Source organism: Monopterus albus, unplaced genomic scaffold, assembly GCF_001952655.1.
Source record: "Monopterus albus unplaced genomic scaffold, M_albus_1.0 scaffold81.1, whole genome shotgun sequence".
Taxonomy (NCBI): domain Eukaryota; kingdom Metazoa; phylum Chordata; class Actinopteri; order Synbranchiformes; family Synbranchidae; genus Monopterus; species Monopterus albus.
This window is the reverse complement of record NW_018127961.1, coordinates 613132-628931: the sequence shown is the minus strand read 5'-3', so window position 1 is coordinate 628931 and position 15800 is coordinate 613132. Positions and strand designations below refer to the sequence as shown.

The window sequence follows — 15800 nt, the reverse complement described above, 5'->3', positions numbered from 1 at the left end:
CTTTTTTTATGGTTACATTAACCAGCAGAATCAGTGAACATTCACTGGCTTGAGCTAAATCATGCAATGATGGAGCCAAGGGTCAAATATGACCCATCATCCAGCATGGTCGATTAAGAGCTTTTGATGAGTCAGAGATGGCACTTGGTGAAAACAAAAGTATTAAACTGCTGGCCAGAACAGTCATTTTATAGTAGCTTTCCTATACAGATTGCTTAACTTTATTTTCCACAGGTACAGTGTGAGACCACAGCTGTTGCTACAAAAACACATATATTACAATATTTTCTCTCACCTGGCAGTGAGAGTCTGCATGCATGTAAAACCATGAGAGCACCCGAGGTTTCAAGAGGCCAGTATATGAATCAGCACAGCCACAGCTAAGCTGAGCAGGGCCATGATAGGGCATGCAAAGCCACAGAGCCCAGTGTGTTTGTGTGCATGAGTCTGTGTGCATGTGCAGTACACAAGTGGGTGGAGGACTGGGGCCAGATGAAGTCTTGGCAGGTGTCGCCACTCAAGCTTTACCATATTTTCACGGGCATCACTTCACACACCAAGATCCTGGCTACCAGAGACAGTGCTGAGAGCTGAGAACAGAGATGACGAGGACCACAGAAGCCCAAGAACAGACACATTTGAGCCTCTTAGTCAGAGTTTACAGCACACTGAAAGGCAGTTCTATCCTGCATTACACTGGCATACAACCAAAATCATTCTCATAAAATCCCTGTTGTTGTGAGTTTGTTTAGCTGACACATCATCTGGGACGAAAGACCATCTTTCTGCATAGTCCCTATATGCACATATATTTCTAATGATTTCCTTTACAGATTTACTATCCCCTGGCTCCAAATAAGACTATATAAAAATGCTAGTGAGCAAACAACAGGGCAAATCCCTTGTCACCTTACATCTCTGAGTGCATCCCAAAATTTAAATGTACAAGTCAATAAGTCATCTTCCAGTCCTTTACAACCTAACTTGTGAAGTATCACTGCTCACTCTGGACACTTCAAATGCACTTTCTCACGCAGCAGTGAAAAGTTGCCTGGAGGAAACTTCAGCCCTCGGGAACTAACATGGTACATTACACCAGAGCTCTGAATGCAATATCAATAATCTATCATTAGCCTCATTTCTGCATGTCAGCTCATGGAGATTACACTTTATTGTACAGTATTCTATAGAATGTGGCTCAATGCAAAATGTGTGGCAGTAGCTTGAACTTTCTGTCACCTGTTGCCAGCTGTGAAGGGCAGTGTCCACAGTGTGGATGGCATACTGGCTGATATTGAGGAACACTGGGTCCACAAACACATTCACATCCAATGTGGTGTTCTGGGGGCAGCAGGTGGCTGCAGCCTGACCCTGGAATGCAAAGGAAATCATACTCTGAATTAACTTCTTTCCACATTTTCTGATCAGTGCACAGTCATAAAACCAGGATAAACAGCTGAACTCTACCTGTAGTAGACAAGGCTGGAGGAGCTGAAGGTGCGTTAGGTTTTGGTATTCCAGAAGCTTGCAGTCTAACTGGGTGGAAAAGCTAAACTCCTGACAGTGACGTGGTCCAGTGCTCCACTGACGCAAGAAGACCCTCGGCTCACGAGCACCAATCACCGTAAACTCCTGTTCTTGAGGTAATTTCCTGTCTGACAGGAAGGGACGAAGCTGTCGAGGTGGAACTGAAGGGGTGAGACATATTATTTTGGGTATATTATCATTTTAAGGTGGACAATTATAGTCACAGTTTCCAGGTGAACTTCACCATGAACTGCTTTTGATGATGCAGAATGTGAGGATGCTGCATGCATTTTCTTTCTGTAATTTGCTGTTACCATGACCAACCAAAATATTATAGGAAGAAGGAGGCAGAACTTCCCCTCAACCGTAAAATAAAAACAAAACCTGAAGCCAATTTATCTAAGAGCTAGGCTATATCTCCTTTTAAAAACTTTAATAAACTTCAAACTCACAAGAGACTTTGTGAATGTGTTTACTGTATCCTACCTGTACCCAGCTGTTCTAGATGGTGGCAGAGATGAACTTCCAGCTGTGCTAGTTGTAGGGACACACCCAGGGAGGGCACAAACCACGGTGCAAAGCAGGAGTCCACACGGGTGCAGGCTGCCAATGCCATGGGAGATACCAACTGATCGAAGGGTAGCTGGGACCCACACTCGCTATCCAGACTGGAGGGGAAGAGGACAGACAGCTGATGTATTTGTGACTGTGAGAAAATGCTAAAAAAGTCTTTAAAATGATTTACTTCAATACATAAAATCAGTGATAGTTATTGATTTTCAATCAAGCTTTGTTTTGCAATATCAAAGGCATCAGTACAGCTGTGCAGTAATGGCCACAAAAATTCTATTCCTTCATTAAAATAATCTGATTCTATTTGTAGCTGAATGCTTCTGTCTCTTGCCAGTCAAGTTACAAAAGTGGTGACATCCTCATCAGAAAACTATAGTGAGACAAATGCCACAATTATACATAAAAAAGAAAAGGAAAAGAGACAGCAATGCAAAGAGGGCCTCCCTGCTGTCCGAGGCAGTGAGTTTGGTTACATTATTATTGTCACAGTTTCCAGGAGAACCTCTCCATGGACATTAATTGCGTGTCATGGCTGATGATGTTGAATGGAAGGTAATTGAAGTGAATGACCATTTGCTCTGTAATTTGCTGCTACCATGATCCACCATAAAAACTCCAGCAGGAAATGCTCAAGACCTGAAAAACGGTCATGCAGCAGGGTGCTCCTTAAAAAGATAAGCATCATATGTTGACAATTTTCATTACTTCCAGTTGGCAAGGCAGCCAAGTTATTTTTCTGGTGGAAACTAAAGCAAGGCAGATGAAACAAGGGAGTACAGAAAGGGGAATCAATTTTGATCAAAAAAGACAAATAATTTAAACATAAAGGAAAAGTAGTGTTTGGAGTATGATTGTAATGAAACACAGATGTATATTTTGCATTACACTGTATTTGGTGCTGCAGAGTTTTCTTTCTCTGTTTCTTCTCTTACATATTTTTTCTTATTCCTCACTCTCTGCTCCTCTGGAGCTCCCTAAGCCACACAAAATGCGGGATTGGCAATTCTATTCCACTGAAAGTTTTTTAAGTCAAAAAAGGAAGTAAAAATGAAGAGAGAAAGTAAATTAAGATGAGGAAGGAATGGCAAAAAGACAAAGAAATGAAAAACGGGTAAAAGCACAGAAGATGTAACAGAAGGGCTGGGTGTGGCATAAGAGAGCTGGAGAGAGGGAGTGGTGGTAGTAAAGGAGTAAAAACAGGCTCTTTGAGGTGTTATGGTGCTTGGCAGGCCTAGCCTAACCCAACCCATCCCAACTCAACCCAGCCCAACCCAGGCCAGGCCAGGCCAGGCCTAGGAACGTAAGAGCCACCCCAAAGGGGGCTTTACTCCTCCTGTTTCCCGTGAGCTTCCCCTCGATTAGATACACTCAAGGTAAGCAGGAAGGAATCCGGATGGGCCCTGACAGGCACTTGGTGTGCTGGGAAATCTCATTAGGCTGATCTGAATGCCTTCCAAGCCCGCTCCCTGCTCCTGCACACCAGATGTGAGGCAAGGGACACATTGCTAGCTCTTTGTGCTCAGCGGTCTGGGTGCACTCTCGCTCTGCATTCCCTCACACTGGATTCCACATGTACTGTAGATCCACACACACATGCTTTCTCATATATAAGCTGAGGTGTACAGATTCCTACCTACAGACACCAGCACAAGGAAACACCACAGGGTAATATCCCCTCACCTCTGCTCATCTCCACCCTCTCCGTTACTATTGAGTACTATCCTCCACAGGTCTGAGGCCAGGAACTCCTTCTGCTGGTTGATGAGGCTGAGGCTGGGCAGCTGCAGCTGGCAGGCACGGCTCTCTGATAGGCTGAACTCCTGATATGAAACAAAGGCCTGCTGGAGCTCATCCCAGTATTCCAGGCTGCACGGCAACTGGAAGGAAAGACACAGAAAACAGCTTACATATGTAACCCCAAAGTATGTGTCTTATTTAGATTTTTTTTTATACATTCTCTCAACTCCTCTTAAGATCGCCAGCATCACATAGTAATTACCAACCTTAACTGAATGCTCTGCTGTGTCCTTGAGAAAGATACTGACACTTTGTGGCCGATCCCTTTTGGGGATCAGCATAATAAAAAAACAAACAAACTCATAAACTACAAAAATAGATGCTGTTAAAATAAAATGAGAAAAAAACATTAATAAAGGTTAAAACTGTATAAAAGTAGTGTAATAAAAACATTTAAAAGGATGTTTTGTATTTTTTATTCTTTAAAAAGTAGAATACCTCACGCTGTTACTACAAAGCATTTTAACTGACAAACAGCAGAGAGTTACACAGGCGTGGTAGCTTCATTCTTGTACAGGCAGCACTGGGACAGATAATTAACTGTTGCAAGTCCTTGGAAAAGCTCAATAAATCTCTGCGGGTTAAACAAACCCCCTCCTCTCTCATCTAGAATACACAACTAAGCTCACTAGTCAATAATGACTTCTAGCATTTACAGTACATGTAGAATATGGGATCACTTGAGCGTGAGGGTCTACCATCCTTGTTTCACTTCTCCCTCTTTACAGCCAGCTAGCAGAGCTGAAAACCATTTAATACAGAACACAGTGTAGTGATCACAGATCACTTGGAGCTTGGAGGAAATGTGAGGCCATGTTTTTCATGATGATCTCATAATAGGGCTGGGCAATCAAATGGTCTTGGTATTTACTGCAATAAAAAAGAATTCCAGCATAACGAAGATGAACTGCTGAGTACTGCACATGTAGCAAACACATGTAGAGCCTAAAAAATAAAAAACACACATGCTGCTGAAAACATACAAATGAGCAACCAGACGCCTGCGGAAGATGGTGACACTGTGGCGAAGAGAGGCCATAAAACATCACTGATTTGGAAGTGGTTTGGATTTTTAAAGCTGGATAAAATGTGGTCCCAGTTTGTTTCCTCATGTCTAAGAACACGTTCAGGTCACAGAGGTAACCATCAGTTTTTCTACACACTGTGTGTGTGTATCCCTGAGATACACACACAATGTGTAGAAAAAAACCTATACTGTGATAATATTTTAGGCCATATGGTCCAGCCCCTTTTGTATGCTAAAACTCAAATCGTTGTCAAATATATCTGAATGCTCATCATGTCAGAGGACCCATTTACAGTATGTATGGTTTTGTAGTAGAACTAATGCTGTGTTCTACCAGTGGATCCCACAGATAATCCTCTCTTTAACTGGTGGCTTTGCTCCATCTGATGACACATTTTATTGAGAGTATTTATATTCCCCATATAATGCAGTCTCATCTGCAAATGGACACTATTGGATATCTTACCACTGTATTCCTCAGGTGGCCATCACTTAAAGCAAAGGCTCCAGTCCAAACAAAGAGACTATTGTAACTCCCTCAGCATAACATTACTGCAGGATTACTGTAAGGCTTTGTTAATACACGAGTAGTTGTTCAGTTCTGTTAAGCCCCTAGTCACACAAAGCGTAAATCAACTGCAGTGGCCTGCGAATCATCAAGTGATCTTTATTGACCCTTTAAAGACAGAAGGCTAATCCCCACCTTGCAGAAGAAACGAGCAAGTGATTGTAATGTTATCTGTGTTACAGCCATGAGTTTTACTCACTTCAGACAAAGCAAACTTTAATTTTGCATCTAGTTGGAAAAAATGACAACACACTGACCACAGACCACCAACACTAGAACTACACCGCATGACCACAGCATAACTAAACCTACAGAGCAACTGTATCCTACAAGACAGCGATTGACATTGAAGTCCTGGAGCGGTTTCTCACACTGAATAACAATGTGAGCCCTACCAGTGAGAGCACTCACTGGTAGGGCTCCATTCATTCTTGTCACATGGAACCAAAATTAGCATAAATGTGCCCGGTGCTCCTACGTAAACTAATCCAGGTTCTTAGGTTCCTCTGGCCACCTGCACGACTCTGCTACTGATGGATCAGTAGTGGCAGGGTGCTCTTAGAGCACACCTGAACGATGCCAGGTGTGTGTGGTATATACTGTATGGATGAGGAAGTGCACATGTCTGCGCACATGTATCTGTGACAAACCAACAGTTAACTAACCAGGAGTAATGAGCCCCCTATACAATTACCAGACTGATGGAATTGTCAACAAGTTGGTGTATGTGCATATGTGCACAAATGGGTTCATACATTCGTATGTGTGAGGTTGCATTGTTAGAGAGGAACAGATGAGGTAACTGTGGTTTACATCATGCATGAAGTGCCGCACAGGTTTTCCTGGAATCAGATTCTCATAATTGTACCTGACAGAGTTGTGCACCCACAACCTCAATGCTGAGCCAGTGAGGAAGAAACTCACTGAATCTTCAATTCCAATTCCCAGAACTGCACTGCTAAAACACAGAGGCTGTTTTTTTTCCACCTGTGATATTCTGTAACATAACGGCATACAGAAAAGAAAATGTGACATACAGTGGAATACATTTGCATGGTTGATTTTGCATGAAGTTCCCTTTGACCTCCAGTCCTGGCCTCGGAGGAGAGGAGAGTTAAAATCAATAACCAGTTCAAAAATGTTGCAGGGATGATGGAAGATGAAAAAATAAAGAAAGAAATGCTCTAACTATGTTGAGTTGGATGTCTGGCCTGGGTTTTGGAATGAGAAGGACCTCTATACATGTCAAATGTATTGTGTATATGCATTATGACTGTAGAGCTGCACATAGAGTATGAGAGATAATCATAGATATGTGTATACACAGGTGTGCGAATGTATGTATGTGCATGATACAGTCTAGGCAGTGTCAGTTTCCACTGCTTGACTGCGTGTGTGTACCTTATCTGATAAACAATATGTAACCCTGGATAGCTGACATTCTGCTGGCTGGACAGGTCCAATCTGTGTTTTCTTCAGAGTGGCCCTGGCAGCTAGACGTCAGGGAAAAATATCAGCCACAGAGATATCTTAAATGTTATCTTAAATTCTGAGTCAAGGTTTGATCTTGGAAGTGGTTCAAATGCCTGGGTAGTGAAGATGAGGGCTTTCCAAGACATTAAAAAATTCAGAACTATTTACAAATATTTACTGTATTTACTGCACATCTGAGAGCACTGGCAACACTGGCAACACTGAGTAGACCTGATTTCAATCCCTGTCACCCACCTCTGTTTCTGCCAAACTACTATTCTGCACAGATTTACTTTTCTGGGATTAAATGTCCAATCAGAGTTTCTAAAAAGGCAGGCAAACTAAACCAAATGATTTCAATATCCATGATCTACCCAGGTGTGCTTCCCGCTCAGTTCAAATTTGTCTCTGCAACTGAAGACTCCCTGAGCTCCCTCTGAGGCTGTGGCTGCTGACATCCACAGTCTTGTCTGCCATTACTTTTATTAACAATATCAACATTGCTATTAGGTCTTCTGTTATTTCACTGATGCCTATATGTCTAAAAATTCCACTGCTAGCTACTTCTTATCAGCCAGCAGAAAAATTGAATTGACATCGGCTGAAGAAAATGTTTACTCAGGAGATGTAATGAAAATTGTTCTGAAAATGACTCCTGCTATGCTGTCTCAGGTGGGCTAATATATGTTAGCAATAATCAGCATGGATAATCAACAATAAGCCCATGCTGGGATCTTCGCGCTCTACTTTTTTTTTTGAAGGTGGACTGGAGTTTTGATGAATGAGGTGTAAGAACTCCAGATCAAATTAGCCACATGGACAGTTTTTTATTTTTATAGTGCATTAGCTGTGACTAAGGCAGTTCTGCCTGAGCTCTGTCCTGCTAAAATAATAGTTATCTTGGCCCAAATACACTCTTGCTCTTTCTGGTTCAGTGTGTCGCTCTGAAGGGAAATAGCTCACTGAGTCCCTTCTGATTTTCACTCGCTACAAAAGGTGGCATATTTCTACTAACTGGAGAAACTGTATGCATCACTAACAAGGGGTGTGCTCTGGATGTGAAGCTGATGGTGGACCTGTGTTTCTCATAACAACAACAATGACAGATACAACAGCTGTGGTGGTGGTTACAGCTGAAGGTTGCTGGTTCATCTCAGGCCACAGGGCTTTTATGATATTAGTCGCAGGCAAGCAGGGCCAGGATGCAACATGGAAGGTTATTTCACAGTGCCATGCACGAAAGCAACAGCCGGCCAGCAGATGGTGTGATGTTTGTCTGAAAAAGTCAAGAGCGTTTGGGCAACTGCATCAAAAAGCAAGTGGATGACCGAATTTAAACATTTGCATATTGAGAAAAGCCAGTGTGGGTAAAAGGCAAATGTGTTGCATTTGTTTTACAACGTGCTGAGACTCATGCTGTTGCTCTCTACTTCAACATACTCTATCTCTTCCTTCTGCTCCCTTGAGCTGCGGTCTGGCTGAATCATAGCTCCTGTGTTTACTCCCAGTTTCTCAGGCTTCAGAACCCCACAGAGAGGCAGAGGAAGGGGAAGACAAATGAGAGGGATGGAAAAAGAGCAACAAGGACACCTGCTCATGATTCAGAGAGCTGGAACACATGGTGGTGGGAAGGTGAGAATGAGTCACCTTACTCTCTCCTTCTATCCCCGCATCATTTGAGCACTCTACAGGTGGAAGCCTGCGCATGCCTCAGGATCTGTCACTTTTCAGCTGCCCCCCCATCATTCTGACGCTCCTGCTCTACTGTATGTAAAAACAGCGCAGGCAGCAGCTTGACTTTGAGTAATGGAAGGAGGTTTGAATCCCCCCTCCGAGATACTGGAACCATTTGGGAAACCACAACTATTTAAATGCAGGAAATCTTGATTTTATAAAATGTTAATATGATCTACTCTGGGGACGAGGGAGCAGCGCGGCTCAGAGCAAGAACGACCCCAACAACCCCACCTTCATCTATTCTGTGCACAATGCTGAAGAGAGGGGGCAAACGAAAGAAAGAGGGGGGGGGTGTAACAAAAGGAGAGAGAAGAGAGAGGTGGGTAGGAAGAACAGAATGACAAGGGGAAAATGTAGAGAAACTCCACATTTATTTTGTCCATCTGCAATCTTTTTCACCCTCCACCTGATGGTAAACAGCCTGAAACTGGAAAAACATTACTGCCTAAATGAGAGTGAAGAATGACAAGGCAGCTTAATACCTAATATCCCTCTTTCCTTATGTCTCATTTTCCTTTTCTCAAAATCTATCAGCCTCCATCTCCATGTGGCCACATGGTAATTTTAGAGGCCTGAGAAATTATGACTGCCTTTTCTCTCCTTACTGCTCTCTCTCTGTTTCTGCACAGCCTTGATGTAAAGTAATTGAAATTCCTTTGGAACCATTACTGTTTTTTTTTATTTTTAAGACTGCATTTCCGTTCTCTGTAGCAGGACTTTCTTCTGGCCTTGGGAGGAAAAAAGAATTAAATGAGACTTCTGAAGTCTCTGTGAACCCAAAGCATAATCATTGTCTCACAGAGGCTGAAATCAATTAAATCTGGGATTGCAATGACTTTGGCCAATGATCAAGAGTTCCAGTTAAAATAATCCCCATGAATCCAAAGCCTTGCCTCACACACAACTAAGCTTAATGCCACGTGACTGTTTGGACAGAAATATGAGGAAGGTAAGACTGGCCAACATATCAGTGCACAGCTCCCATGTCTAATAATTAGTTTAAAAACACTTCTTTGAAGAAATCTGGTTTTAGGAGAGCTGACAAAATGCATCCGAGTAGCTTTTAACAACGGATGTAAATCAGCTTAACATACACACGCTGTAAGTGATGATTTTCATGAATGTTACCAATGATGCGTTTGTGAAACATTCCAACTGGTTCAGCTCCCATTATGGCCATCATGTACCCATGATGTTACAGAAACACAAGCAGCAGAATTAGGAGGCATTTTTGATGGACCAACAGTCAGTGGTTTCTATTAGTACAACTTGTATTTTCTTTGAAATAGATGTTAATTAATGCTGCACAACTCTTATGACAGTTTTCTTAGTTGTCAGTAACAACTGCACCCATTTAAATCCTTGAAAACGACTTTTGTCTTCAGACTGAGTCTGAAGTCACCCACTGCATCTCATCCCCACATGAAGTAGTTGCAGTAATAGCTGGGTGTTTGGTGCCTCCTCTTTTCACCACTTCCCCTGTGGAAGTCTCATCATCTGACTCCTTTTAACAGACTTGTCAGAATAGACTGTGCCAGATGACAGGAGGAATGGGAGAAGTAGAAACCACATGTTCATCAGCCGCTGGCCTCCCGCTGTGTAACACATACATAAGAATATGACACACACACACACACACACACACACACACACATATAGATAGAACTTAAAAGTATGGTTTCATCTGTCCCTCCCCCCTTTACTAGATAAACTGTATTTTCACACAGATCCTGTAACAGAAGCCTCTGTTCCTCTCTTCCTTCCTGTCAATCTACTCCCATTAACTACCCTCACCTATCCCAACACTGTCTATCACCACCTCTTTCTCCACCCCCCACCACCACCACCACACACACACACACACACACACGCACGTCAGCTCTCTCTGTTCTCTACTGTAACTCAATATGTGGCCAATCAGCTAGAGGCTTTGGAGTTTTGCTCATTACAGACTTTACAGCTGTGGGGCCTCGCTGGGAAGTCAGACATCTGCAGAACCTTGTCTTGCCTCTCCTGGGGCAGCGCACATAAACAGACTGCAGAAAACATCTGTACTGTAGGTGAAATGATTGTGGGAGTCCAGGAAAGAATCTGGGAGATAAAGGGAGTATATGGAATGATGAGAAACTTGTGCTGCAGATGAAGTAACAAAGCAGAAGGACAAGGAACAGGGAAGATAACCTGACCTTAAAGTTAAAACAAATTTGATTAAAAGGTTCGAAGAAATGATCTATAATTTCAGAATAACATAATAACATGAGATATAACATTAATGTGTGATAAATACTTTACTTTATTAGGAAGGAGTCATGTTTTACAAAACTCTGTTGGGATTGACTTTGTTATACTAAATATAATGTGATACCAGTGAAGTAACACTTACCAGTTATTGTAATTATGCATGTGAATGCATTACACCAGTTGATTTTATTACTGCATATGTTTGACCTCTCCTTGTATCACATTTTATGATAGTTTTAGCTTAGTAGACACAAAAAAAGGATTTGCACATTACCAGAGATTTCATAAAAAAAATAAAAAAAAGACCGAGTTATATCGTGACAGTGTCAGTTTAATCCAAAAATATTTTTGCTGTAGGAATAGGGAACAAATATGGAGGAGGATGCGAAACAGTGCAAACTGGAACTGAGCTTGCCTTCAAGGATGATAAGCTGGACAGCAAGGAGGGAGACAAACAGGGGAAAGATGAGTGATAGGAGGAAAAGTGGGATGTCCAGTCCCCCAGCGAGGCCCTAAAGACTCAGTAGCTGCTGCAGCCTGCCAAAACATAACCTCATCTGGGGCTGGAGACACCTGGCTATTGACACCAGAGTGTGCAAAATGACTTCCACAGCTGTCAGACCATGTATTACATGTTTGGAGGGACAGCAGGGGTGTGCTGTCATTCAATAATACGCAGGGTATGGGAGTTCTCATGACTCATGGTATGGGAATTATAATGGCATGCAGCCCAGCTCTAAGACAGTTTATTTCTCTTTGATTGCAGGTGATGTTAAGTAGGGAGCACTGAGTGAGATGTGTGGCTTCTCTTCTCATTTTCCACCTCTCTTACCCTTTTCCTAGTAGCAGACGACTACATACCCTGCTAAAAGCGCTGGATGTTTAACATATATCTGCTCTTTACTTTACCACTGGCTGTGGTTTGTACTGGGAGTAAAACATGTTAACATTTCTTCTAATCAACATATACAGTACATGTATACATTTGTACCTGCAGGACATCCCCTAGGTCAGCCATGCTGATCTCAGGGTCCTCTGTGGTGTTGAAAGGGACAGGAGTTATCCTGACAAAGGTAAGAACGCGGGGTTCAGGGTATCTCCACAGCATTGCACCTGGGTGGTCATCTGTCTCACTGCAGAACACCACCTCATTGGGTCCTGGCAACCTCTGGGTCGCTGCAAGGAAAGAATCATTCACAGCCAACAATAAGCAAAGCTTACACTGTGCTTTATAGGAACATGTAAAAACAAAAGAAGGGAAACATATGGTGGGAGGGATAAGACAATAAGAACTTTATTTGACCTGCATACATCTTTGATTCAGTGATGTTTTTATGTTTTTTTTTCTACTGCGGCTATAGCCTCAAGATATATCTCTTAAAGGAGCACAGTGGATGTGTCCATGCTTACAGAATGTCTATATGTGTAAACAAAATAGTTTGAGTAACTGAGTAAACAACCACTGACTTAACCATGCCTTCTACCTGCAGCAGCTGGATACCACTGGATCTATACTTCTGAGTGGTGTTTGACTTAAGTTGAGGCTGCTGTTTAGGATTCAAGTCCTTTGGAAAAAAAAGTAAAGCAGAAAACTGCTGTTTTGTTTGGCCCCTGGAGGTTCAAACATTGAGACTCTTAACAGGAAATACTTTTTAAGGGGCAGGTCCACTCCAAGGTGGACAGCGTATTGTCCCCTTGAAAAAAGGGGGGATGAAAACAAAACAAACACACACACACACACATTCATGAGGTTTTGCTTTCATTTGCATTTGCTTGAACCTGGAGAAAGTGAGCGGCAGAGACAGAGTCCTCCTGCCCTTCTCTCCATCCGTTGTTCATCTGCTCCTCTGACCAGCCACTCGCTGTTCTCTGTACATTGGGGCCTGGTTGTCCCAGGCTGATGACAACATGTTGCAGACAGATTGTCGTCTCTATGCTGGTTCACTACTGTACATTCTCCTGCTTCAGCCAGCATATTAAATGCATCAAAGACCAATGGAACGGTGCAACAAACAAAGACTCAACCACAGCTGACAGAGTGGACGGCTGGTCTACAGCCAGAGAGAAGTTTGATCCTCTGTATATAATGTGTGTGCACACAGAGGATAGCACACACAAAGCACAAAGAGGGGGAATAAACAGCATGTTACTCAGAGTGGAACCAGGCAGACATGTCCGACGAAACCACAGAGGGCTTTGATCTAACTTTGATTTAAGCCGATGTGTATCTTAAGTGACATCTCACTTTGTCACAAAGGTTCTTTTTTAGTTTGCCCGACTCAGTTACATGAGATGGTCATGTGATGGACTATTTTTATTTTTCATTCTATAGACTGAGGGACCAGTGCTTACGATTGTCCTGTCCATTTTGAAAACTGTGTCAAGAAATAAGTAGGAATATATGTCCACATATCATTTTACATTGAGACTTGGAAAAATTCCTTTAAAAAGTACAGTAGTTTTGTCTGTTTGTAGCCAACAAAGCAAACATCACTGGCAGTCAATCTTTGATTTACCTACATACAGGTTTGGCATAGATACTGTACACACACTATGAGCTACACGTCATCTCTGCATGCACTGTGTAAACATTCACCTGAGTACTGGAGGTACTGAAAATGCCCTGTGCGCAAGTCATCTGAGCTGTGTTCTGTCCGAGGAGAAAGCGAGCCTGGGGAGGGAGGCGGCTGGGTGTGGCAGGGCTTGCCCTTTGAAAAAATATCAGCTGAATCCCCTTTCTCAAGGTGAAGGTATGCCCGTAGGTGCTCCTCGACCAGATTCAGGCAGTTCAGATGTTCTTGGCCCCAAAAGACCTATCAAGACAGAAAAAAGAAAAGAGTAAGATGGATGGGGTAGAATGGCAAGTAAAGAGTGTGGGATAAGGAATGAGAGGAGACAGAGGAAAACATGGAGGCCAAGACAGAGAATGATGTAAAAACTGAAGAAAAAGAGAGATGATGGCGAGTATCGAAAATAAAACTAAATAGTGACACAGCTGATGCATCAATACCTGTGTCAACATTTATAAAACTTTTTCCAAAACAGGAAGAGAGGCAGGCAGAGTTACCCTCATCATCACCCCTCCACATCCTTACAAACATTACCCAACATAAACTTACATCGTCCTTGCTTACCCGCAGCATTTCCCTTCCCATGCTCCATCAGAGTGGGTCTGCCTGGGGTTTGGACTAAGAACCAGGAATCTCTGAGTCAAAAACTCTTCACACATGGAGCTGCCTGCCTGTGTGCATGCTACTCACTAGCCTGCAAGGGTGGGTTATGACTAAACTCTAAAAACAGGAACATTTGGGGATTTTTTTGAAGTTTTTGGAAAGACAGCATGAGAAAAAGGAATCGGAAGGAATTCCGGTGGTTTTATACAGCACTTGATTAAAACGCCACAAGCACCAAAATTTGCAAAAGGAATTGTATGATTATGTATTAAATGTTGAATTGCAAATGATGGATCTCTGTTGATGGGCACGCAATAAATGCATTAAAGGAAGCAGGGTGAGGGGGTTCCCCCCGATGAAGTAATACGGAATAATACATTAGTAATAATGCCTTCAGTTAGTCACATTGAAAAGGGACTTTTCAGTGTGGACAGTATGTAACTTCTCACAGGAAAAATAGGCACAATCAGATACAACCCCTCTACAAATAGCCATATAATATTCCACCACTTACAGTATCTAGCAGATGTGACTCTAATATACAGTACAGTGGAAGTACATCTTGCAATTCCTCTGTCGTCACTTCAGTTACAAAGAGGACAGAAGCCATGACGGACAGCAGATTTAAGTGGAGTGTTAAGGCTGTGATGAGCTGTGTCTAAAGGCACTCAAGCTGAGGTGACGTCTTAGCGGTCAACCGCACCGTCTCATGATTAGAGGCTGCTCTTTACCCTGGAAGGGCCTCATTCAAGCTCTCCATTGAAGTGTCCTTGAGCAAGACACTCAATTCCAACCAGGTGCAGAGGTGCTGATCAGACACTGACCTGTAAAAAATGTAGCTGCACTGGGTAATAAATCTGAAGTGATTGCATGGGCAAACCTGTAGCAGTCCTCCCTTCAAGTCCAACAGCAGTTTAGGGGAGCCAGGCTCAGGTCCAGGGCTGCCACTGTGCCGACAAAACCGAGCCTCCAGGGAGGTGCTGCAGGAGAATGGCCCCAGCAGAAGACGGTGTCGGTCCTTCAGCCCTGTTCTCACCAACACATCTTGCAGCTCCAGCAGCACAGAGGCAGCCTGAACTGCATCTAGGTAAATGGGAGAAAAAACAGAAGGTAAATGGTAGATGGGAAAAATATTCTAAATCAGTTGCTGTTTCAGTGCAAAATATTGTTGCCTTCAATTATATAAAAACTACCACAGTTCTTTAATACACGTGCAACCATGAAACTCTGAAACTAAAATGCCTAAACAACTAAAATGAATACATTAAAATTTAGTAGCACACATGCTTGCCTCTGATTTTACAAAGCTCTTTTATAACGGTCTGGCACTGTAATGCCAAAGCAACAGATCATTCAGTAGAATTACATTTACCACATCACTTGCCTCAAAACTCATGTGCTCATCTGACATGATTTGAATTTGCATAGTTTTTCCTCTAACAATTATGTGTGTATGTCCACATCTTTGCCTATATGTTTCCTAATGAACAGTCCAGTGACTGATGAAAAATTAAGGACTGGTCTGTAGAGAGGATTTTTTTTAAATTAAACTTTATAGCTTTCCAGAAAGACCAAATTTTAACAATATTTGGGTCTCAAGTTAAAAATATGCAACGCATCCATCAGTTAATAAGATGAACAAGTGTGTCTGCTTTGTGTCTCCTTGAACACAGGTGTTTTGGCA

At 42.5% G+C, this 15800-nt stretch overlaps 1 protein-coding gene across 1 annotated transcript in view; it reads right to left on the bottom strand.

Annotated features, from left to right (window-relative positions):
- The window catches only part of vps13b (vacuolar protein sorting 13 homolog B), a 360621-nt gene that overhangs the window by 58443 nt on the left and 286378 nt on the right, over positions 1–15800 (bottom strand). Inside the window, exons 40-46 of the mRNA XM_020606756.1 lie at positions 14997–15199; positions 13540–13756; positions 11935–12119; positions 3781–3977; positions 2014–2195; positions 1468–1688; positions 1240–1371 (exon numbers count right to left, since the gene is read on the bottom strand). Of these exons, the coding sequence (XP_020462412.1) occupies positions 1240–1371; positions 1468–1688; positions 2014–2195; positions 3781–3977; positions 11935–12119; positions 13540–13756; positions 14997–15199 (1337 nt within the window). The remainder of the gene's footprint in view (positions 1–1239; positions 1372–1467; positions 1689–2013; positions 2196–3780; positions 3978–11934; positions 12120–13539; positions 13757–14996; positions 15200–15800) is intronic.